At 38.2% G+C, this 25,598-nt stretch overlaps 1 protein-coding gene across 1 annotated transcript in view; it reads right to left on the reverse strand.

The window, feature by feature from the left end:
- Nucleotides 1-1,487: 1,487 nt before the first annotated feature.
- COL6A1 (collagen type VI alpha 1 chain) overlaps nucleotides 1,488-25,598 on the reverse strand; it is a 53,659-nt gene continuing 29,548 nt past the window's right edge. Inside the window, exons 21-35 of the mRNA XM_026679025.2 lie at nucleotides 21,389-21,451; nucleotides 20,459-20,521; nucleotides 18,292-18,342; nucleotides 18,163-18,198; nucleotides 17,133-17,195; nucleotides 15,120-15,185; nucleotides 14,435-14,470; nucleotides 12,699-12,735; nucleotides 12,145-12,153; nucleotides 8,289-8,422; nucleotides 7,464-7,564; nucleotides 5,940-6,123; nucleotides 4,557-4,713; nucleotides 3,507-3,536; nucleotides 1,488-2,478 (exon numbers count right to left, since the gene is read on the reverse strand). Of these exons, the coding sequence (XP_026534810.2) occupies nucleotides 1,871-2,478; nucleotides 3,507-3,536; nucleotides 4,557-4,713; nucleotides 5,940-6,123; nucleotides 7,464-7,564; nucleotides 8,289-8,422; nucleotides 12,145-12,153; nucleotides 12,699-12,735; nucleotides 14,435-14,470; nucleotides 15,120-15,185; nucleotides 17,133-17,195; nucleotides 18,163-18,198; nucleotides 18,292-18,342; nucleotides 20,459-20,521; nucleotides 21,389-21,451 (1,638 nt within the window). The 3' untranslated portion in view covers nucleotides 1,488-1,870. The remainder of the gene's footprint in view (nucleotides 2,479-3,506; nucleotides 3,537-4,556; nucleotides 4,714-5,939; nucleotides 6,124-7,463; nucleotides 7,565-8,288; nucleotides 8,423-12,144; nucleotides 12,154-12,698; nucleotides 12,736-14,434; nucleotides 14,471-15,119; nucleotides 15,186-17,132; nucleotides 17,196-18,162; nucleotides 18,199-18,291; nucleotides 18,343-20,458; nucleotides 20,522-21,388; nucleotides 21,452-25,598) is intronic.

Genomic DNA, 25,598 nt, shown 5'->3' on the forward strand with positions numbered 1-25,598 from the left:
AAGCTGTTCTAAGTAAAGTTGCTTTTTGCAATTGACTGGGGGTCATTTTGTCAATGCTGATAGTGTTCAAGTGGTACTCCAGTTGTTTTAGGATTGCATGAATGGTGCCTGTTACTATTGATATAACTTTGCTTTCTTTTGCCACAATTATTTATTACTTCTACTTGTAGGTCTTTGAATTTTGTGATTTTTCTCCAGTTCTTTCTCTCCTCTTCCTTCTTTCTCCAGGTACTGCCATCTCCTTTATCCAGAAGTTCTTATCAACCTTTGTTAAATCCAGGGTCTTATGTGGCAGGTGATTGTCTATTAGAATTCCAAAGTCAGAAGCTTCTTTCTATTTTCTATTTTCTTTTATCTTCATCTTTCTGCATCTTCATCTTTTTCTTTACTCTGTATTAATTGTGGTTACTTTTTATACTCTTTGTAAAACTTTTACTAATTTTTTTATATATAAAGAATTTAAGGCTTTTTAAATGTCATATATGTATAAAAAGTCAAATGAACAAAACCTCTCATTAGTAACCATCACTTTTATAATTTAAGACTGATGTAGAATCACTTTCCTTTCCATCCAGGAGGAGAGTCGTATTAGTCAATGGTGGAAAAAATCCCCCTTTTCCAACCAACAAAAGGCACTGAAACTATGGAACAAAATTTATTTGAAAAAAAATATCTCAAAAGTGAACATTTGTCAGTAAAACAAAGGAATAAAATAAAACAAAGTGGTAAAATGAATATTGATTACAAAACCATACAAGCTGTAATCCTGAAAACAATTGCTTCATTTTTTAAAAACCATACTGAATTCATAGCAACAGCACCATTGGAAATACTACATGAAACCTGTCCAAACCAAGTTTGAATATGTAAACATATCAATAATATAAAGCTCAATTTGTGAAGTGAGTGTAGCACCTTATCATAATATCATATTGGAAAAAAAAATCCTCTGACAACAAGAGTTCTGTATTGGCTTCCAGACAATTTTATTCAAAAACAATTTAGATAATGCCAAACTATCTTCGCTAGATTAAAAATCTCCATTGCTGGAGATTTTTAAGAAGAGACTGGACAGCCATTTGTCTCAAATAACATCGGGTCACTTGCAGTACTGCAAGGGATTTTGAGTGATACCTTGGTCCAAGGTCCCTTCTGACTTTTGTTAATAACTCTTGCAATCACATTTGTGAGTTCATTGTATCTAAATAATATCATGGTTGATTAAATGGCTTGTACCTTCTTCTCCAGTTCTAGATTGGGCTAGATATTGTGAGCTTATTATTGCCAAATTATCACCACCACCACCACGTTTTGAAACAGATCATTCACCTCATGTATTGCCAAGTGACAATTGGAGGCAATAAATATTCTTTGGAACTTCTCTTGTTACTAAGAGCAGAATATTTTTTCAGGAATTGCCAAGCTCAGGAAATGCTTACTGTACTGTATTATATTGTATCCTTTTAGTTACAAAATTGAAAAAAGGCAATGAATCATGTGGCGTTTTATTCTGAAAATAAGATCTTTATATTCATGTGAGGAGTACTATCGATCTTAGGGATAAAGACAGTGCATTTAACATTCCCAGTAAGCCTGGTTTATCGTTTGTCAAATATGAAACAGAATTCTTCTCCTGGTTACAGTTATGAACTAGAACGACAACAAATCAATTTGCATTTCTTCCTGTAGGCTGGAGGAATTCATGGACAATAAAGAAAAGAGGAATGGACAGGGGTAAACATAGCACGGCCTGAAAGCAAGGACAAAAGATTATGGCTCTGTATAAAAACAATTGGTTCCACGGGAGGTTAACAATTTATTCCTGAAATCATAGAATATGCACTAACTTGCTTCTCTAGGAATCACCTCCTCAGGCTATAGCTAGTTTTCTGGAGACAGTTTGATAGAATACACCTTTCAGCAAAGATTGATAATTGGGTACTCTGAAAAGGTGGCGCTCTCTGAAGGCTACATCATCCTGAGCTTTTTGGGAGACAAGCAAACGTAGGTTGGGCTCATTGGCTTGAGTGCCAACAGCAAGTACATAGATTTCAATGTCTGCCTGTTGAGCATTCTGGACTGCTCTTTCGATGTCATTTTGAGTGATACCTTGAGAATTGCCATCTGAGAAGATCAGTACCCTCTTCTTATTAGCAGGACGAGAGGACCTCCGAAACAGGCTGGTGACATAGTTCAAGGCTGCAACAACATCTGTGCCATCGTTTATAAATTCCATTTTATCAATTATATCAGCTATCACTGTGTAGTTCCGTTGAAAGTCCACCTCCAGTTTTTGCTGTGTGTTGCCACTGTACTGGACAACAGTGACGCGCACAGAAGCCCCTGGACTTTTATCAGCTGTTATGAATCGTTCTGCAAGGCGTTTTACAAACTTCTTGGTGATATTGAAGTTATGGGCCCCAACACTGGTAGAGCTATCCACGAGAAGGGTGATATCAGCTGAGTTACCAAAAGTAACTGAAAAGAGAGAAGGTTATTTTTGGGATATCCCTGCTGCGTATGTTTCAACAGTTTGCTTTCAGGAGTTGCCTCCAGTGCAAACCAGCTTCCATCCATACTTTCCCTTCCCATCTTTGCATATCCCTGAAAAGTTTCTAGATATAGCTTAAGCTAGAGTTCCTCAGGAGACTGAGTCATACTTTGCTGAATTGGGAAGGAGCTCTCTTCCAACGCTGAGTGAAAACACCTGAGGTAAATAAGCAGCGTTTTCATTGAAGCAAGAGCCTTCTTGCTGATCTGGAGCAATTTTCTCTTCCCCGCAGCTCTCTGAGACCTATCCCAGAGGTTTTGGGGGGTGGGAAATGCTGCCTTCCCCTGGGAACTGATTGTATAATCAGAATAACATCATGGATTAAGGACTTTGCTGTTGTTACACAATACAGAGGCACATTGACTCTATCTAATATTCTAAAATTCGATTTCTTTGGGAATTAACTGATAGATGTTGCATATGGTAAATACTGACAGGAGGTTTGTAGCATTTGATTCATATAGTTAAAATTATGTTTCTTTAGTAGCATTTTTACATTCTTATTAGAGAGGCTGGAGCAACTGCAAATGAAGCTTGTGCAAAGCATGTCTTGTGTTTTTGTGATTTTCTTCTCTATCATGTACAGGAAGTGAAATTGGGACACTTAAGACTCAGCTTTCTCTAATCCTGCTCACAATGGTTTTGGCCAGAATTTTAACAGAAACCTTTTTTTAAAAAAAGGCCAGGAAGTATTGGCTGGGCAGACATCACTCTGGTGACAGGAATACTGCCCAAAATGGCTGATAAACAAATTGCAGATGACCACAATTTATTGTATTGCTGCAGCTGGCTGAAATAACTTATCCATCATGGCTGGATATGCTCAGATAGAAACGATCCAGTCAGGCCCCATGAAGCAACCCAGCAAAATGTTTTATTAAATAAGGCAATATTAAATTTATGCACGGAGCAGAGAAATCAAAATAAGGTACATACAATAGTATAGGATACTCACTTGGGCAGGTATAGTCGGGACATTGTTTTTCTATAAAACAAAACCAAACAAAAATCCCATTAAAGCACTCCTAAATACCGACAGAAGGAAACCGATGCTTTGTAATTCCTCACCAGTCTAAACTTCTTCATTGTAGTTAGGATTGTACAGCTTAGATTGCCACTGTAACTAAATGGCAACTAGCTCTGGCTGTTTCATTTTATTGATTTTATAAATGGCTTTTCCTACAGACAGATCAATACAGTACATAGTTTCCTATCCTATCTTTGATTACAAATGCAAACACAATTAATATTTGGTTAATATTTCATTAATTGAAAATATTTCGTGGACATTAGCACCCAGCGAACTATGCAAGAAGATGTTTCTTCTGCATCAACATGTACTAAATAAATAATAAATAATAATAAATGTATTAAAATAGTGCTAAGGTTATGTATCCCACAATTGTCATCTTCTTATTTTAAAGTAGTCAGTAGTCCTTTAACAAGAGTTGTAGAACCAAGAAGATAACCAGTTTGGGGCTATTCACAGGTGGGCTTCAAAACTCCAGACAATCATTAGAGAACAAAAACAAATGACTCAAACCTTTTGCACCCATCTAATGGTATGCAGCAGAGAGAATTAGAGGCCAAAGGCAGAGGTCTGGGAGAACTGTGGGAGCATGGAGGGATGTAGAAGGCAATGAGAAGTGGTGTGGAACAAGCACAGGTTGGTGTGGGGGAGGGGAAGGGACATTGCAGGCTTCATTTATTTTTTATTTATTTATTTATTTGATTTGCCAATTGTTTACAAGATAATAAGTATAAGTGTATACATAGTTGTGAATACATGAAATGGGTACATATAAGAAAACAAAAGAAGAATAAGAGAAACAATAGGACAGGGACGGTAGGCACAATTGGTGCGCTTATGCACGCCCCACAGACCTCTTAGGAAAGGGGTGAGGTCAATAGTAGACAGTCTAAGGTTAAAGTTTTTGAAAGGCTGTGCTATTTCACTCCTGTTTAAGCTAAATCAAATTAGCAGTAAATTGATTTATTCACTCACCTCGACAAACATAAGAGGTAACATTCTGAATGAAGGTGTCATCCAGCAAGGCAATATACTCTGGTTGGGTAAATGTGAGGCCTCCACAGGATATTTCACTTAATTTTTCAGAATCTGGAGGATCTTGGAAAATATCACTAGAACCCACAGGGACAACCTGAAGAATAACAGATATTATAATGAAGGCAAATAATAACAAGTATCGTAATGTTTACATTTAAATAAATGAGTGTTATAAAGGTTCTCTGGTACCTCCAAAATATGAATGAAACTTACTCTTCAACTTTGTGGGAAGAATACAGCAATATTCCTAAGACAATAATACTACAGCACAAATATTTGTAAATTTTAGGTAAAAACACCACCATATTGGGCACTGTCTGTAAAGCCAAGAAAGCAGCCCTTTTTAGAGAGTCCAACATCAATAAAGTGTTATCAAAATTCCAGGGCACTAAGCATATATAGAGTTTCTTCAAAGAACATGAAAGGGAAGGTCAACATTACCTTCTCATCAAACCCTATCACATCTTGATGGTTTCTGGTAATTTACTTACAGAAGTGCTGTTCTTATACAGTCTACATCTTTTGTTCTTATTACAAAGACATATGGTCTCATTAGCTTTTATTATCTATCTATCTATCTATCTATCTATCTATCTATCTATCTATCTATCTATCTATCTATCTATCTATCTATCTATCTATCTATTTATCTATCTATCTATCATCACCTACTTACCTACCTATCATCATCCATCTCGCTTTTATTCCTTTTTTAAATAAATAATTCAAGTTGGAGAACATATAGCATATAATACTCTTTTCTCCTCCCACATCAACCCTGTCAGATGGGTTGCACTAAGACAGAGCAACCAGCCCAAAGTCACTCAGCCAGCTTTCGTGCCTAAGGCTGGACTAGAACTCACAGTTTCCTGGTTTCTAGGTTAGCACAGGGGTCCCCAACCACCGGTCCGTGGACCGGTACCGGGCCGCGGAACAACTCCTACCGGGCCGCTGGCTTGCTGGGCGCCGCCATCTTTTTTTCATGAAAAAGTGCTTCCGGTGAGCTTTTCCGGTAGAAAGCTCACCGAAGCACGCTTTCATCAAAAAGATGGCGGCGCTAGCGCTCGGTGAGCTTTTCCGGTAGAAAGCCATTTCTACCCAGAAAAGCTCATCGAGGCTGAGCGCCGCCATCTTTTTGATGAAAACGCGCTTCCGTGAGGTCACCGGAAGCACTTTTTCGTCAAAAAGATGGCGGCGCCCAGCTGATGCCGGACGGGCCGCGGCGCCCAGCTGATGCTGGTACCGGGCCGCGGCGTCAAAAAGGTTGGGGATCACTGGGTTAGCACACCCACCACTTCCTCAAACTTATATTGATTTCACCTGATTATCTCTTTCACAAAGAACATTGATGGGTGTTCGATCGTGTATTACGTCAGTCCGTCCATCTGTGATGACAATGATAACTCTTTTGTGAGTGAAAAACGGGGGAAGACGTTTTTTGGTGTAGTCAAGAGCCTCTCCAGTAAAGGTGCCACCAGCAATCCAGTGAAGATTCTTCACAGCCCTTGTAATAAAACATCAAAGGAATCAGAGTCAGCAAATTGTACTTCATCCAATAAAGCCTTATACTTTATAGGAAGATTTTTGCATTCTTTCTTTCAGAAAGTAGTTTGTTTTCATTCCAGAAATTTGAAACTAATCCAATAATAGCAATAAATTAGTCTAATCTATTATATGAAGCTCAAAATCCTTGTGATAGTTACTTCATCTTACATCTTACATCTTAGTTACTTCATCATACAAAGCAATGTTCCTAACTTGCCAAGACGCAACCACAAATAAAATATTTCATTGGCTATTTCTATTTAAAGCAGAGAACATTTGAGCAGAATATTTTTCGGTGGGTGGTAATAGTATGGAATTAGGAAAGAAAAAAAAGTAAATATTTACATGAACAGCAGATGCATATAACGAGAGAACCCAAAGGATGCATCTTTATCTATGTGAGCCAAATAACATTAACCAGCTCGTTCTTCTTATTCATCATTTTGTTAATATATACTCAAATGTCATATTTAACATTATTTACGTTATTCATCTTTTGCAGATGACATGGCTATCTATGTCAGGTGTTACGGGCACAATACATTATCTATTCTCTCAATTATTTTGCATAACATCAACTGGAGAAGCTAGGTTTTTTTTCTTTAAAACTATGGATTTTGTATATAACTTACCTGTATACAATACTCCTAACACTTATATTTTTAAAAACTGTCCATCTTCTAATCTTCTTAAGAATGCATTTCTATCATGCTGCAACACATGCATGCAAAGACATTCAACCTCCTCAGACCTTTGAATGGAGTTCTGGTGGAATCCATGCAGAGCTGATTGTTTATTTTATATTAGTTCCATCTTGTTGGCTGATGGCTTTTCAGACTCATAGAAATACATATAAACTTTCTTTTGCATCCCTATCAGCTCTTTACTAATGTAATCAATCCAACTGATTGATCAATTGACAATCAATTGTGACCCACTAGCTGGATCTTTTCATAGCTTTAAGACATTGAAATGTTGTCTCCAATATACTGTACGCTTCCGCCAAATCCAGTTCTTTTCTTCTGTTCCCTCTAAAGAGCAAGGCAACCCACAAAGTGTCCAAGTGCAACTTAAAAATGCTTTTAGATTGGCTACTAATCCTGGCATATCATTTGACAATCCCACCAAAAGAAGGCTATAATTGTTTCTCATCCACGGAAGCATGTGATGGAATCCTAGCAAGCAGCTTTTTGCAAGTAGTGGCTATTAATATTTGAAAATATTTTTTAGAAAGTTAATATGCCACATAGAAGGCAACCCCTCACCCCCCAATAATTCTTTCATCTGTTATGAACTCACTCCTTGAAACCTTGAACGTCTCCATCTTTCATGAGCACCAATTCTTCAGTTCCACCATGACTATACTGCACAATAGCAAGATTGGAGTCTTCTCTGGAAAACTGTCAAAAAAATAGTATCCAAGAAATAGTTGTAACGAAAGCCAAAAATCAGAGATTACACTATCTGGACTATGGTAGCTTCAGAGAAACCTGGCTAAGAAGTTTCATGCATTAACAATGCATTACTGCATGCTATTCAACAGTTACTAATTATTAGCCTTATTCATACAGATTCCATTAGGCAAAAACTTGCAGATAGAAACCAGGGTACTGCTCAGCAGAATGGGCAGGAGGACCCAGTTGATAACACTGAGGCCAGAATCACAAGACTGAATTCAAAGTTGCAACCATATTTTACGATAGTCATTAAGCAAATGCTATGGTCATTAAGTGAACTATTTCCCCATGGACGTTTTTGCCAGAAACCAGAAGTAAACGTTGGAAAGTAGCAAAAAATAGCAATATCACTTAGACTTATATACCGCTTTATAGTGCTTTACAGCCCTCTCTAAGCAGTTTACAGAGTCAACATATTACCCCCAACAATTTGGGTTCTCAAAAAAAGTCGTAAATTAGGGTCACATGACTATGGGAGACTACAATCAGCTATAAAAGGTGACCTAGTTACCAAGTACCCAAAATACAATCATGTGACTGCAGGGCCATGTGTAGCCATCACAACTTCAAACACAGCTTGTATGTAGTTCTGGGGAGATCTGTTGTAACTTTGACCAGCTGTTAAACAACTGGTTGTAAATCAAGGAATAATTGTACCAAGACTTACCGTTACATGTTCTTCTGTGCGCAGCCTGTCAATAACTTTAATTATAAAATCCTTTGCAATACCAAAATTCGTTTCTCCAATACTCTCAGAACTGTCTAGTACGAATATAATATCAATGGGACCACACTTACATTCTGTAACAAAACACAGGTTATTGTAGAAGCACACACAGAAGTGTGAAAATTGTATTTTCAGAAGCTTATTCACCAATAGCATTTATAGCATCGAGAGTCAATAAAAGGTCTCCTTGATGATTTAAGGTTAAATTCACGTATGTCAAATAGCTTCTGGAAGGAAATGGCAGCCTGACAATGTCCAGAGCTCTCCATAGTGAGAAGAGCCACTGCAGCTTTGAAAGCCACCAAAGAGGGGATTTCTGGTCAGCGTTTATTTCCTTAGGTCAAAAGGAGATCAAGAAATTAACCACATCAGATTTGAACAGTAGCCCCTTTTGATTAACCTGCAGAGAAGTTTCTGTAGCCAGATAAGGAATTATGTTACTGGGACACTGGATTTCTGCTCCAAACTGCAGCAGAGTCCTTATGTCCTATACAGAGTCCCAGGGTCCTATACAGATGTGTTTTCACCCTCTCTTAATCAATTTAAGAAGTAATCAATTACAGTTGCAGATTTCTTTTGGGGCAAAGAGTCCTTACTGTGAGTTAAATACAAGAGAAACTTTGGTTTAAAGATTTAAAATGTATTGGCAAGTAGCTCAATTAAGAGAAGACCTCTGAAAGTGTTCAGCAACAATGTTTATGTTTTAATCTGCTATTTTTTATTTTTACAGGTAGTCCTCAGCTTACAACCAAAATTGAGCCAGCATTTCTGTTGTTATGTGAGACATTTGTTAACTTAATTTTGCCCCATTTCATGACCTTTCTTGCTACACTTGTTAAGTGGATCACTGTAGTTAATAATCCGGTTGTTAAGTGAATCTGGTTTTCCCATTGATTTTGCTTGTCAGAAAGTCGCAAAAGTTGATCACATGACCTTGCAACAGACACAGCAACAGTCATAAATATGAACCAGTTGCCAAAAATCTGAATTTTGATCACATGATCATGGGGATGCTGCAAAAGTTGTAAGTGTGAAAGTGTGAAAGTGCTAAGTCATATTTTTCAGTGCTATCATCATTTTGAATGGTCACTAAACAAACTTGTAAGTCAAGGACTATCTGTACTATTTTTACTTTTGATGAAAGCACTTTGAAACAAATTATTACTAAATTAGTGAGAGAGAATAGTTTAGCACGGGAATGTCTGTCAATTATCTCTAAATTTTGCATAACAAAAGATAAGGCACCGCTTATGTGCTCTAGCTTATGACTGAATGTGCTCTAGCTTATGTCTGAACCCAATGGACAATCCAGTTTGTATTTTATGGTTTTTAGGATCAAGTATGTACAAAAATAAATGTATATGTTTGTGTGTGTATTCTTGTGCGTATATATGTACATAAAATCCGAGTTGGTGTTGTATTTGGGATTTTTTTTGCTTCTGTTTTCTTCTGGAGGTTTTTGCCAATCAATTGCAAGCAACTAAGCTAATTAAGACTTCTTGTCTATATTTAAGGGGCGATTCAGAAAAAGATTACAAACTATTTAGAATGGACCCATTCAAGAGTTGGGAGCAGGTAAACTAATTCTAAATCAGGACTCATAACACTCATACTTTAATTATATAAAAATTAACAAATATTTCTATATAAACTTGCAAAGAACTAAATAAAGTCTAATAAAAAGCATTTAAAATAATATATAATTGCCTCCCAATATTTGTCAAATCTCAATTATCACACACAAGGGGATGTTTGCTTATAGGTGAAACTCAAAAAATTAGAATATTGTGCAAAAGTTCATTTATTTCAGTAATGCAACTTAAAAGGTGAAACTAATATATGAGATAGACTCATTACATGCAAAACAAGATAATTCAAGCCGTGATTTGGCATAATTGTGATGATTATGGCTTACAGCTCATGAAAACCCCAAATCCACAATCTCAGAAAATTAGAGTATTACATGCAATCAATAAAACAAGGATTATACATAGAACAATATCGGACCTCTGAAAAGTATAAGCATGCATATGTACTCAGTACTTGGTTTGGGCCCCTTTTGCAGCAATTACTGCCTCAATGTGGCGTGGCATGGAAGCTATCAGCCTGTGGCACTGCTGAGGTGTTATGGAAGACCAGGATGCTTCAATAGCGGCCTTCAGCTCTTCTGCATTGTTCAGTCTCATGTCTCTCATCTTTCTCTTGGCAATGCCCCATAGATTCTCTATGGGGTTCAGGTCAGGCGAGTTTGCTGGCCAATCAAGCACAGTAATCCCATGGTCATTGAACCAAGTTTTGGCGCTTTTAGCAGTGTAGGCAGGTGCCAAGTCCTGCTGGAAAATGAAGTCAGCATCCCCATAAAGCTCGTCTGCAGAAGGAAGCATGAAGTGCTCCAAAATCTCCTGGTAGATGGCTGTGTTGACCCTGGACTTAATGAAGCACAGTGGACCAACACCAGCAGATGACATGGCTCCCCAAATCAACACAGACTGTGGAAACTTCACACTGGACTTCAAGCATCTTGCAGTGTGTGCCTCTCCATTCTTCCTCCAGACTCTGGGTCCTTGGTTTCCAAATGAGATGCAAAAGTTGCTCTCATCAGAAAAGAGGACTTTGGACCACTGAGCAACAAACCAGTTCTGTTTTTCTTTAGCCCAGGTAAGACGCTTCTGATGTTGTTTGTTGTTCAGGAGCGGCTTAGCCAGAGGAATACGACATTTGAAGCCCATGTCCAGGATCCGTCTGTGTGTGGTGGCTCTTGATGCACTGACTCCAGCCTCAGTCCATTCCTTGTGAAAGTCCCCAACACTTTTGAATGGACTTTTCCTGACAATCCTCTCCAGGCTGCAGTCATCCCTGCTGCTTGTGCACACTTTTCTTCCACACTAACTTTCTTCCACATAATGTGCTTTGATACAGCACTTGGGAACATCCAACTTCTTTTGCAATTACCTTTTGAGGCTTTCCTTCCTTATGGAGGGTGTCAATGATGGTTTTCTGCACAACTGTCAGGTCAGCAGTCTTTCCCATGATTGTGATTCCTACTGAACCAGACTGAGAGACCATTTACAGGCTCAGGAACCCTTTGCAGGTGTCATGGCTTAATTAGCTGATTAGAGTGGGACACTTTGAGCCTAGAATATTGAACCTTTTCACAATATTCTAATTTTCTGAGATTATAGATTTGGAGTTTTCATGAGCTGTAAGCCATAATCATCTCAATTATGACACATCATGGTTTGAACTATCTTGGTTTGCATGTAGTTACAACTTTTAAGTTGCATTACTGAAATAAATGAACTTTTGCACGATATTCTAATTTTTTGAGTTTCACCTGTATAATATGCATACAAATCTCAGAATAAGTGACAATAATGGATAAGCAAGGCTGAGTAAGTAGTGCAATATTTAGACCAATATTTTGATTCAGTTGGTCAATTGGGGATTTCTGAATATGTATTTCAATAAATGTATCATCAAAATATCCTTCTCATGACAAATACTGAGAAAGAACATGTCTCATCTGGTTCTCTTTTAATCTATTTTTAAAACTAGATAATAAACCTAATGAATCCCTGGGACACAATAGCCAAACAGATCTGGTGATTAATTTAAAATTCTTGCAGCAGGTAACTATAACAATAGATTGAAAAAATGATGATGCCAGCAGGCAGTCTTACAGAAATTAATTCTAGGACTGCCCACTACTGAAGAGTGGGTTAAAGAGTGAATTTCAATCTAATTGTTTATACATGTGATGGAAGAATGATAAAGAAATTGCAAATAGGAAACTTACCACAGCAAGCTGAGGTGGTGGTGGAGGGGAAGAGAAAGAGAAGGGGTGGGGGGAATAAAATGTATTGAGAAACAAACTTGGTAAATACAAAGAGTGCTGAAATACATCCATACTTCTGCTATTTAGCTAGGGACACCATTTAAACAGATTGGAAATGTTTCCCTTCATATTGGCTATATATTATAATGTTTCCCACATTCCAGTTGTTTAACATACTGCTACATTAAACAAATGAAAATACGGGGAAATATAATAAAAATGCTGAATACCTTTTTCAATGTGTATACCTGTATTTTACCTGCATGGTATTTATTACTGCATTCCCCCCCCCCCCACCAAAAAAAAAAAAATTAAGTTAATTTCTATTTAATTTCCAATATGCACACAAAACTTCATTTTCACTGCTGGGAATGCAGCAGTTGAAAACCTGGATACTTATTGTATAGTTTGTGATGGTGATTTGGTAAAACTTATAAGCTGCCAATTCTCATTATACCACTTGTTAATAAATGATACTCCTATTAACTGTGCAAGAGCTGAAATCAAATACTCACAACACATTTTCATGATGATATCCAAAATTTCACATTCCTAAAAACAAAAGAAAAGTTGGTCTCATTGAGACTTTGGAAATGTAGAATGAACTGGGTCCTTTCCTGCAATCTCGCAGAAAATTACCTTTGATATCTTTACAGTTCAATTAGCAAACAGTTCAGGAAATTTACAGTTGAACTTCAGATTCTTTCTTTCAACATCCTAGTTTAGGGCTGAGAAAGAGTGACTGCCATCTGTATCTATTTACACACAGGCACACACACAAACATACATACAGACTTTTAAGATTGCCTTTTTATTGTTTAAAGACTGCAGGAAGTTGCAATGTCAATTTTTGGCAACTGAATTGCCAAAATTTGCTGCCATTATCAAATGAGTCTTTGGAGCTTATGAAAGGGGAACCAGAAAGCATGATCTATTCATGACATCAAACTTAATACATTTACCGGTAAAGGAGAATATTTGTAGCTCAGGGTTAAAATATAAGTGTATTATGAGGGGTCCTTTGTGCACTCTGAGTGGGTTGTTTTCTTGTAGATTTTTCACCATACAAATTAGGTAAAATGATAATCAGCACTTTTGATATTGCCTAGTTTGGGTAATGAAACATCTGCAAGAAAACAACCCACTCAGAGAGCCTCATGATATGTTTACATAAGCTTCATTAGAGAGAATGTAGCATTTATAGGGAATGATTTGGTATGCAGGAAATAATGAAAAGATTTCTGACATTTTAATCTGTAATTGAAGCTAAATCTTGATTTCTGTGAAAACTGGATCTACACATCTGAAAGTGCGTCCGTACTGAAATAATATCAAAAGCAAAGCAGATCAATATAGTATAGTATTGAAAACTATTTCCATGTTTTAATATTACCTTTATTGTTTTTATAAATAATTCAAGGTTGTGAACAAACCAATCCTGCTTCCTCCTCCTATTTTTCTCTTCAACAGCAACCCTGAAGTGGGTTGGGCTGAGAGAAAGTGATTGGTCCAAAGTCACCCAGCCAGGTTTCTTGCCTTAGGCAGCGCTAGAACTCAAATTTCCTGGTTTCTAGCCTGGAGCCCTGACCACTAGAACAAACCGGCTCTCTCATTTGTTGGTAAAGGAAAAATAGGAGTCTCAGCAGATTTTAATCCAGTAATCCTTTAAGAAGGGGCGCTCATCTGTTTCTTTAAGCCATTGAGCCAGCTTGTTTGAAGATATTTCCGCAGTCATGTGGTCAGCATGACATCATGCTACGGAGTACAGTGAAACGCACAACACTTTACTTCCCACCAAAGTGGTACCTATTTATCTACCTGCATTTACAAGCTTTCAAACTGCTAGATTGGCAGGACCTGAGGCAAGTCATAGGAAATCTTTGCCGGTGTTTTTTAAGCTACTTGTTGGTATATTTCACAAATTGGAATTAAGACCAAGAAATGAGTAAAGCTTGGGTATCCACGAATGAAAAAAAAATTAACAAATGAATCTAAGAAGGCCTACTAAAAGAAAAGGTTTCTCTAAATAATATTGAGAATATTATTTTCTGGACTTAAAAGAGAGAAGCCACTGACTATGGAACTAACCTTCCTCCAAGCAGCTGAATGTTATATAAAATTGTCCTAAATCCTCTCATATCTGCAGTGTTTTGCTGTGCTAAGCAGTTTACTCAACTTTCCATGAAAACACCTGAATAGTGCTTTATTGTGTAGAGAAGAAGATATACCACATAATTTCAGTCCTACTCACATCTGGCCCAGGGGGTCCTGGAGGTCCTGGAGGTCCCTAGGAGATAAAACCATGGTAAAGGCGATGCGAAAAATTCTCAGTTACATACAGAAATTCCAAAGGAATAGAAAGGTGTCTGTGACCTATGGTTGCTTTTGGTGAAGCTCAATTCCCAAACTAGACTGAAGAAGAAATGAAATATGCTAAAGAATTATGGTTGCCAGCTATTGAAGATCCCAGGTTGCTATCTTCCCCATTGCCCTGGACTATCTGACTGCTAGCACATTATATAAAATATAGTTGTTCTCTAAAATACATGAGATAAAATGACAAAGCAAACTTTTATTTTTCATCGTGAACAAAAGCAATCCTTTCTCTCTAATGCTGAAGTCATCCTATTTGACCAGCTGGAAGGACTGCAGTCTTCAATGATTCTAATGATACTAAAACTGAATGTTCTAGTGAACTGAAGGTAATTTTTCCTGAAGGTGAGGTCTTTCCAGAAAAACTCCTTTTCTTATAGAAGACTTAAAAAGTACCGGTCATTTGTACCAGTCAGAGGCTAAGTTTGGGAAACCCTATCCTTCCTGATAGTATCGTGGTAGCATAGCCTGTTACTTTCCTTAAGATCTAAAATGGAAGGAGGGGTGAGATGTTCTATTCTTTGTGATATCAGAGTTAATAAGAAGCTTATTTTGCTACTTACTGGGTCCCCTTCTGATCCCCTGTAACCTTTAGCACCTTTCTTGCCTTTCATCCCAGGTTCAGTTATCTGGAAGGGGAAAAAGAAAAGAAAAACAAGGCAGATTTTCTAAGCGGATGGTGGTGCTACCAGCTCTTTTCTATTAGAAAACAAGAGAAAGGCTCCTTTGCTTCCTTTTGTTCAAATTTCTAATTACAACAATAGAATTGAAAATTATAAAAAGGACTTAATAGATAATTTGGTGTTAGTTGGTGTTAGAGCTTGGGAAGGTCTTGAAACAGTTATGCTGAGCCTCTAAGTAATTACTTCACAGCTTCAAACTACAGAGGTGCTGTAGGGAGATTCACCTCTAGAGAAGTGCTCATCAATTTTTTGAAAAACTAAAATATCACATTTGATATTCAGTCAGTATCAGCTGTGATCATCATCCTGTATCCAGCCTTATTCACAGCTTTCATAACTTGGTGACCAAAGACTTGCATCTTTTGTTGGCTGATGATCCCAAAGACTATACAGATGAGTATTTCACAACCTCCGCAATTTGAAGATGTATGTGGACCTCTATGTTTACTCCCATAGGGTTTTAGGCTGAATCACAATTGAGTTCCCTCTTTCATCTTCTAAATTTGCTGCGGTTGAGCAATTCCCCCATCCATTCCAGTTGTTTCTAAACTTTAATGCAGTGGTCGCCAACTGGTGGGCCGCGAGAAAATTTTGGTGGGCCGCAGAGAGATCTCACCCCCAGAGCACCCCTCCAAAGCAATTAATCCAGGCTGTGCAGAAACACAAGGCTGCGCCGCCCACATGGCCCTCGGCAACCCTCCCCGCCCACTCACTCCTTACCTGGCAAACTTGCCTGCTAAATTTCTATTTTTCCTTTTTCCGACCATCATCTGTTCTGCTGTGCCGGGAGATTTAGATTAGCTAGGAAGCAGGAAATGGTTGGATTTCTTGCTTTCTAGCTAGTCTTTAGATCTTCGGCTCTGCTCTTAAGCACAGCCAAACCTCCCTTAGGACTGAAGGTTTGCTTGCAAGCAAATTCAGTGCAGACTCATGCCAAGCAAATTTGAGAGACTAAGCTAGCTGATGGCAGATAGATCGATCACTGAATGATTCTGTGAGCAACTCAATCTGCCTGCTTTGCCTGATTTTGGGTAAAAGTTGCTATTTTTTTTATAAAAATTCAATATTTATATATTTATAATATTTACATACAAGCCATGCCCAGCCAGTCACATGACCATCAGCCACACCCACAAATTAGGCGTGCCCCAGAACCGTTAGTGGTCTCTGGGATCTAAAATTATGAGTTTGGTGGTCCCTGAGATGCAAAAGGTTGACTTGCTCTAATGCTGCAGAATAATACCATCCATCTAATGTTACTACACTGAGCTATCCGTATAACAGCATAGGCGTATAACACGCATCTTCATTTTGAGGGAAATTTCAGGAAAAAAATTAAATTTCAAATAAAACTTTGAAGCACCGCCCGCCTCCGCTTTGCCTGCATTTTGGCCGTAAAAGTTGCCCGGCCTTTTTAATAAAAACCGCAATCCGCATATAAATATTTCCACTACCGCCCGGCCTATTTACATACAAGCCCGGCCCAGCCAGTCACATGACCATCTCCGCTTGCACCGCCCGGCCTCCGCCGCAAATTGGCCTCCGTGCCCCCAGGGCCGCCTGCTTCCGCGCACCGCCGGATCTCCGCTTGCCCTCCGACCGCCCGGCCTCCGCGCCTCCGCCGTGGGTCCCGCTTGCCTCCGGTGCAAGGTTGGCCTCCGCCGCACCGCCCGCCTCTAATGCATGCCACACCGCCCGGCCTCCGCTCCCTCTGCTCGCACCGCCCGGCCTCCGCTGGCTTAATACCATCCATCTATTTGCCCCTATGTTACTACATACAACGGTAATTCTTATTTCAAATAAATAGGTAGAATGGGATGAAAAACATGGATTACATTATTATCTAAAGGAGTTGATTCTTGACAAATATGCTATATCCCATTTTTTACCTACTTGTTTACCAGGCTCTCCAATTTCACCATCATCACCTTTGGGCCCAGGGTATCCTTTGGTGCCCTAAAGAAGACAAGGCAACATTTAGGAAAAGCATGTAAAGTATGTGGAACTGACTCCTGCAACTGACAGTAGATAACTCCATTCTCCTAAGCCTCCTTCAGAAAAGTGGCACTCGTTATTTTATTTTATTTTATGTTATTTTATTTTATTTATCAGAATATTCAATTGCAATACCAGTAAGATTTTGGTTTCTATTCAGTGAACTATTTATTGTATCAAATAGGACTGAAGGCAAAGGAAAGTTTTTCAGAATAAATGACAAAGTCTGCCCAACTCATCTCAAATATACTCGGCAGGAATACAATTTTATAATATTTTGTGAGAACCCTAATAATCTATCTATAGAAGAAGGCTCTTTTGGACCTGTAAGACTTCCCTTCAGTGGCTGTTCCCTGCCCCCCCAGATGCCTTCCTCTACAACTTGTGGTGTGCATCACTGGACAGGGGAAGCACACATCCAATAGTGGTCAGGGTAATCCTGATGTCTGCTAGGAAGGACAGAAGGCTGGTGGGATGGGAATAACGAGGACAGAGAATAGATCTGATCTCAAATCCACTTGCCCTGTATATCAGTATTTATGAAAAGGTGCCAGAGAGACACATCCTTGAGGTATGCTGAGGCTCCTGCTATATACAGTTTTGTAATTCTTTGTTCCCAAACATGGCCAAAAATTCATTTTTGAGAAAAATCCTGCTTCTGAGTACTTTCAGCTTCCCATCTTGAGGCACCTCCTTACAATATTATGTCATGAGGCAAAATTATTACAGGAAACTAACAGCTTAAGTGAGGCTTCTTTTCTATCTTATAAATAGATACAATTGAGAAATCCAAATGCTGCAGGAATGAAGAGGAGGATGACTTTTTCTTGCTTCTTTACAAAACAAACACCAGTTTGTCAGGAAAGAAACAAGGGGTTCTTCATTTCACCTGTTCAGTAAGATAAGGAAGAAAGAAAGAGATGCTTACATTAATTCCACGGTCACCTCTGATTCCGGGATCTCCCTGGAAAAGTAAAGGAAGATTGGAAAGTAAAATTGAAACAGCATAAAGAGAACAAATTCTGTTTAAACTTTTGCAGTATGAAATGAAACTTACTGGAGCACCAGGATAGCCAATGGTCCCATTTCCGGGTGGGCCATCATCTCCCTAAGAGGAAATTGGGAGATTAATAGAAGTTTAGCGTTTGAACCTATTGGCAATTAGTTATTATAATCCACATTGACCAAAAAAAGCAAAAAATGGGTAACAAATGGATAACAGTGGATAAAATATAAAATCTTTGAACACAATGAAAAAAAAGAGCAAGCTGAACTGACGTCTTGACCAATATGTGATTTGAAACTCAAGAGTTAGGAATCTGGAGGCTCAAGTAGTCTTATTCATTCTTTCCAGTCCATTGAGAAGGACAAAAATGGGGGGAAAAGAAAGCTACAAATGAATGATTGGCTGGACAAATGAAATGTAGGACATCGGGTTCAGGTTACTGGGATTGAAGATCTGCTGGCATAATATAGCTTGCACCTTAGAAGGGCTGGTAAAAATGTGATTTTTGCACAGGGCAAAAGTGGCTTGAAACTGAATCTTGAGGATATTGGAAACAATCTCCTTGGTAAAACCATTTTTAATGAATGTTTCTGCAGTGTAGAAAGAGAAGAAGTGTTTTTCTTTAATGGTATCCATTAAATTCCATTCAGTACAAAAAAACAACAACACCCCACCTCTACCACCAAACACATTGGTTCATCGAGTTAAGACATTGGTTGTCTATAAACTAATGCTTAGATTATGGCAATTGACTCAAAGGCACTTGAAGTATAAGAAACAATATAATTGAATAAATGGAATGGAGAGCTGGTAGAATGATTCCCATGATTACAGCTAAGTTATATTTGTTCAATAGGGAAAAAAAGAGGGATTGCGCTATTGTTTGTTAGGAGTTATTGATCCCTGCTCAGAAATTGATTACATAAAGAATTTCTGGCTTAAAATAAATACAGGAACAAATATTGGTTATTGGTGTCTACTACTATCCAACCAGCCTAGGGGAAAATGCAGGTACAGTATTTCCCAACAACAAACCATTGTTCTTTCAAAGAAGTTTGAAGGAGGAATGATTGAGGACTTTAATAACCGTAGTTTAATAACTATTCCAAAAGAGAAGACATGAGCCAAAATGTTCAAGAGCAAAAATGGAAGCCCCAAAAGCTTAGTTAAGATCTGAAAATTACAGAGTATTGTAGAATCTGAGGACAATAAATCAACCTTATTTAGTTACGTTCAAAATAAAAGAGAAAATAATTAATATACCAGCTGCAAGATGCCTCTGACAACAAAAAGAAAGACAGAAACTGCATTCTTCTTTTGTCACAATTGTATGGTATGTGATCTACTAAACAGTTGTGAAGAATAGAAGGGGAAGTTATGATTGAAGTTTAAGATTGATCAGAACAGGGAATAGGAATTTGGATTGTTTTAGATCTTTAGTATGCTTAGCTCACTTGAAAATCATCCGTAAAAAAATACACAAGATACAGGATGATTCTTGACTTGGTCCTTAACTGTGCTCATGAAAAATATTGGAATAATAGTTGATTGCAGTTGGGTATCAATTAGTAATGTAATATTTCTTTTAAAGCATGGTTTTATGCTTATCAAGAGGAGTATAGTTTCCAATCCACATGGATGGATGAATTACTCTTTACTCTGCATTGGCCATTCCCTGTTTTAAACATTGTATCTAGTGTCTAGGCAGTGCATTTTAAGACTTGAGTTAGACAAACAGGAATAAGTTGTAGAAAAATAATCAGATGCTTAAAACTAAGCCCTCTGAATAGAGAATTAAAGAACTAAAGAAATGTTAGCTTTGCAAAGACTGGGTGAGTGGTGGGTGGGGAAACAACGCAGTTCTTCAAGGATACTGAACAATGTTAGATGGAAGATCATTACTTATTTCTTTCATTCCAGAGCACTGGGCAATCATCTGTCACGATGCTTTAACTTGCATTTGTGCACTAAGCAGGGGGTTGGAATTGCCGGCCTCAGTGCCCTCTTTCCCTTCTAGAATCCTATGATAATGAGGAGAAGGTAGAGCTACAATCCTATGAGATTCAAAGGCTTGAGAGTTAAATGATCCCTTTGACCTCCAGTTTTCATGAAGCTCAACCATGTATGATTATGGCCAGGACGGTCTTCCCTGGAAATAAACACAATTGGAGCACCAGCCAAATTAAAATTTAGCATTCCCAGGTATTGTATCACTCACTCTATCACCCATCACGCCAGGGTTTCCAGTTATTCCGGGTGGTCCAATCTGTCCTTTAGGACCCTGAAAAGTGAAATAGCTACATTAATATTTAGTGTTAATTTAAACCAAATGACAAGACAATCATCATTCATTTTCAGGAAAATAGCTATATGTCTGCACTACTATTACTGTTAATCTTGTCATCACTCCTTATCACCCATCCCCTCCCACTTGTGACTGTATGACTGTAACTTTGTCACTTGTATACTTACGATTTAGATTGACTGTTTCCTAGTATGATTGATTGCTATTGTACCCTACGACTATCATTAAGTGTCGTACCTTATGATTCTCGACTCCTGACGAATGTATCTTTTCTTTTATGTATACTGAGTATATACACCAAGACAAATTCCTTGTGTGTCCAATCACACTTGGCCAATAAAGTATTCTATTCTATTCTATTCTATTCTATTCTATTCTATTCTATTCTATTCTATTCTATTCTATTCTATTCTATACAAAATCTACAGTATACTGTAGTATCTTAAGAGTCTAACAATGTATCACTTTAAGATGCTGTAGACTCTAACAATTAATGTTTTGTAGGTTTATGTTACATTGCTTTCCTCTTTTTAAATGAGCCTGATATATTGAAGGATAGTAGTTATAAAATCCAGAAATATTTTGGGAGCCAACTTTTTTATTCTTATTTTTTTGTGCAAAGTTTAGCACTTGTTTTCCTGGCCTCACAATATGAACATCACACAACACCAACTGGTAATAAAATACTCTTAAATATTCTAAATATATAAATTCATATCTAAAAATGCACATTTCCTTGTTTTAGTTGACATCTGTATGCATCCTGTATCTCCGTAGATCTGAGAAATATGTGAGAGAGAAATTCAGTGAGATATGGGATTCTCCCCTACCACAGACACTAACCTCTACTCCAGGAGGTCCTTCATCTCCTCTAAAACCCTTAGGTCCAGGTGCACCTACTTTACCCTAGAAGAAAAATGTTAGTTCAGTGGTTTCATCCTTTGTAATACATGGTCAGAACCAACTAGTTTTGCAGAAATCACAAATCTTCTCCTGCAACCTCACAAAATGATCTGAAAGGAGTTTTCTGAAGCTGCTGTTCATTTCATATCCTTCCTTCCTTCCTTCCTTCCTTCCTTCCTTCCTTCCTTCCTTCCTTCCTTCCTTCCTTCCTTCCTTCCTTCCTTCCTACCTACCTACCTACCTAATTTGGAGTGGGCAGATTTAGGTAGGAGTTTGATTTAGAGGCCGCAAGTTGTTTATACTTTATTGGTATAACAAGACCCAAATTATTTCGTATTGCTAGTTCTAAAGGGACATTCACCATCTCAAGGGCATTCCGCTAATTTATATATGCATTATTTGTTAGAGAAACAGGACAAATCTATTTCTCTAAAAGTAGCAAAATTCTGCTACATTATGTGTAAACTTTCCGCACAAATGTTTGCCAATGTTCTTTGATGGTAGGAATTAACTTTGCTTTGTTTGTTTTACTGCACTGAACGTATTTTTATTGGTCAATGACTGAAATAAAATTTATGTTTGTTTGTATAATGAGGAAGAGAATTTTTATATATTATTCTTTTTGAAAATATATTGCAAGCAAGTAAACCTTTTAAGTTTATCGTCCCTTATACAGTTTAGTTGTTGTTTCTAACTCATATCAACATTTTAGCTTGGGAAACACAGAGGTAGATCATATGCTACCTGATTTGACCCAAATTTAGAGGCTAACAATATGTTATGTAAGTTAAGAAAGTATTGTCCCCTGCTATTGCTTATATTTTATATGGACAATTTCAATGGTTTGGGTTCTTTTTAGATAATTTCTGCAAAGGTGATATTGCTTCATTTCAGGGGTGGGATTCAAAATTTTTAACAACCAGTTCTGTGGGCATGGCTTAGGTGATGGGCGTGGCTTGGTGGTCATATGACTGGGTGGACATGGCTTGGTGGTCATGTTATTGGCTGGGTGTGGCCAACTCAATATCACTCACATCGAGGCATGCATCTCCTCGCTTGGGCTCTCATGACTGTGGGGATGCTGCAACAGTCATAAGTGTGAAAAATGGTCATAAGTCACTTTTTTCAGTGCCATTGTAACTTTAAATGGTCACTCCACACAAGCGAAGTACCAGCAAAGGAGAGAAAAAAAATTCCAGAGAAGTTCCAGAGACAGGAAGTCTAATCCTGCCAAGAATGTAACAAGGGTTAACGGAGAGGCAGTTTCTGTAAGCAACACCAGAATGTTTCCTTCCTGCCTTCCTTATAGGATTAGGCCAGTAATTTCTTGTAACAACCAGTTCTCCAAACTGCTAGAATGTTAACAACCGGTTCTGGAAAATAGGAGTGAACTTGTAGAATCCCACCCCTGCTTCATTTTTTTTGTCAATCAATTTATCAAACAGTCAAGTGTTTCTATTTACAAGCAGCATTGATTACATATTTTACGAGACTGGATCAAGAATAGGATTTGAAAAGCAACCTATTATCTATCACACAAGATAAATAGCTGTAACTTTTTAGACTTTTACTGGAAAAGGATGTGCTTGTAAATATTTGCTCTGAAGTGAGATGTGTTAGAGGCCAAATCCATTTACTCATCTCTTTTCTTTGTCTACCACTGGGTTGTTGCAATGAGAAATTTCCTTACAGTGAAAATAATTAACCAGTGGAACTGCTTGCCTTCAGAGGTTGTGGGCGATCCACTGGAAGTTTTTAAGAAGAGACTGGCCAGCCACTTGTCTGGAATGGGAAATGGTTTCCTGCCTGAGCAAGGGATTGCACTAGAAGACTTCCAAGGTCCCTTCCAATTCTGTTATTCAGTTAAACATTTTTTACTGGCATGGCTCTCCAGTATTGCTGTTTGCTGAATGCTGGAGCCCTGGGTGTATCAGATCAGGAGTAAAACTTTACAAAACAATAAATTCAGATCCAATCTCTTTGCCATGGGTAAATGAAAATTATTAAGATTCCCTCAAGTGGCTGTGGAACTGAGCTTTTACCAGGTCTGGTACTAACACAGTGCAAATGCTAGGAGCTATATGTATATATTTGGCAGGTGAGATTTCAAAACTTTAATTGCATTTTAAAAATTAGAATCCGCTAGCATGGGGTTCAAATATACTTGCATCTAGTATAGATGCAAGTCTGAACCATCATTTAGGCTCACATATGCAGGTAGTCCTCTATTTAAGACCATAACTGAGCCCAAAATTTCAGTTGCTAAGCAAGACATTTATTAGGTGAATTGTGTCCCATTTTACAACCTTTCTGGCCCCAGTTGTTAAGTGAGTCACTGCAGTTGTTAAAGTAAGTTAGCAACTTTGCCTGTCAGAAGGTCACAAAAAGGTAAACACATGATCCCAGGACATTGCAACTGTCATAAATATGAGGCAGTTGTCAAGCATCTGAATTTTGGTCATGTGACCATGGGGATGCTGCAACGTTTTAAGAACAAAAAACAGTCATATATCACTTTTCAGTCTAGTTATAACTTTGAATGAAGTGTTTTAAGTCGAAGACAGTTTGTACTTGCACAGCAAAAGGGGTGCAGAAGCCTGATCTTACAATATTTTAGAAATGGAGGTTACCCATGAACATTTCAGAATATTTTATGGGAAAAGTTAAAGTTTTTAACTCATAGAAAGAATAGCGTTAGGATGAGTTTCATCCTTGTCATTTAGAACAAACTACAAAGACAAGAATCATCAGGGAAATTTAAATTTTAGTTCTGTGCAACTGTACTGTCTAGGACAGGGGTGTCAAACTCAAGGCCTGCGTGCCGGATCTGGCCCATGGGTTGCTTAAATCCGGCCCATGGGGCTGGCCTGGAAATATATCAAGTGAGTGGCCCACGGTGCTTCTGGTGGCTTAAATGGGCCATGTGTGGCCTCCCCCACGCCTCATTTTCACCCTCCATGGCCTACTGCAGCACTCTGCTAGCCGAAATCGGACTGAAAAATGGGCTGAAAAACAGGCCCAAAACCAGCCCAAAACCAGCCAAAAATGGGCCAAAAACCAGCCTGAAAACAGGCCACGCAGCCCATTTTCAGCCAGCAGAGTGCTGCAGGTGGCCATGGAGGGCGAAAACAAGGTGCAGGGAGGTGCACATTTTTGGCTGGCAGGGTGCTGCAGGAGGTATCCGTCCCCCCTCACTGCCACCGCACCCCTGCTGGCCTGCAGAGGAGAACTACAATGCTGATCCGGCCCTTGAAGAAATCCAGTTTGACACCCTGGTCTAGAACATGCAGTATTATCAGATAATTTGTCAGGCTTTAGCTTTTCGTCGACCCAAGAAAAGCCCTGTACTAGCTTAAGAACCAAAATAAATAGCTTTACAAACTTCCTATTCCCACTTGTTATATAGCCCTTTCTAATTTGTTTTTTCCTAAAAGAGGTATCAATTTTCATTATTCTACTGATGCCAATTTATTTAACAGTTCATTTTTTAATTTCATTTACTTGAATCCTGAGTTCTAAAATGGGATTCATGGCCATTTTGTACCCTACTTAGAACAAATAATTGAGGACTCCTTTTTCTTCTCTTTTAAAAAAGTCTGTTGCTTTAAATGTCTTGAGAAACTCTTGCTTGGTCACCTTGATGTAATATGTTCCATTTTATATAGAAAAACATAGAGGGCTCTTATAGCAGGGAAGGCTCTAAATGGGATTTATGTCAGCTTTTATGCTAGCTGCTGTTTTCAATTTGCCATTTTGGTGCAGAACATCTGCATTTCATTTTAACAATACGTGTTGTTTTACAACTAGAAACTAGACTAATAGAACAGAGCAAGGGGCCTCACTTTGGAGCATTATGGGACGGAAATGTCCTGGATCTGCTGAAGGACATTTTTCCTCTATAGTAGGAATACACAGGCCAGTAGAAGTATGTGCAGAAAAAAATAGTGGAAAATATGAAAGCAAAAGGAACAATAAATATATCTACTGCAACCTATATGCAGGATTTTATATGAGAAAATATAAAAGGAACTCATTAATAATGTGTTTTCTTATTCAGTGTATATTTCACAGCAGTACCATCTGTTCTTAGTAATGTTATTGATAACGTTAATGACACAAGGATACCACTTCCTCACACAGACTCAAGGCC

This window comes from Notechis scutatus, chromosome 1, assembly GCF_049901735.1.
Source record: "Notechis scutatus isolate UNSWTSFEM ecotype Mainland chromosome 1, rNotScu1.2, whole genome shotgun sequence".
Classification (NCBI taxonomy): domain Eukaryota; kingdom Metazoa; phylum Chordata; class Lepidosauria; order Squamata; family Elapidae; genus Notechis; species Notechis scutatus.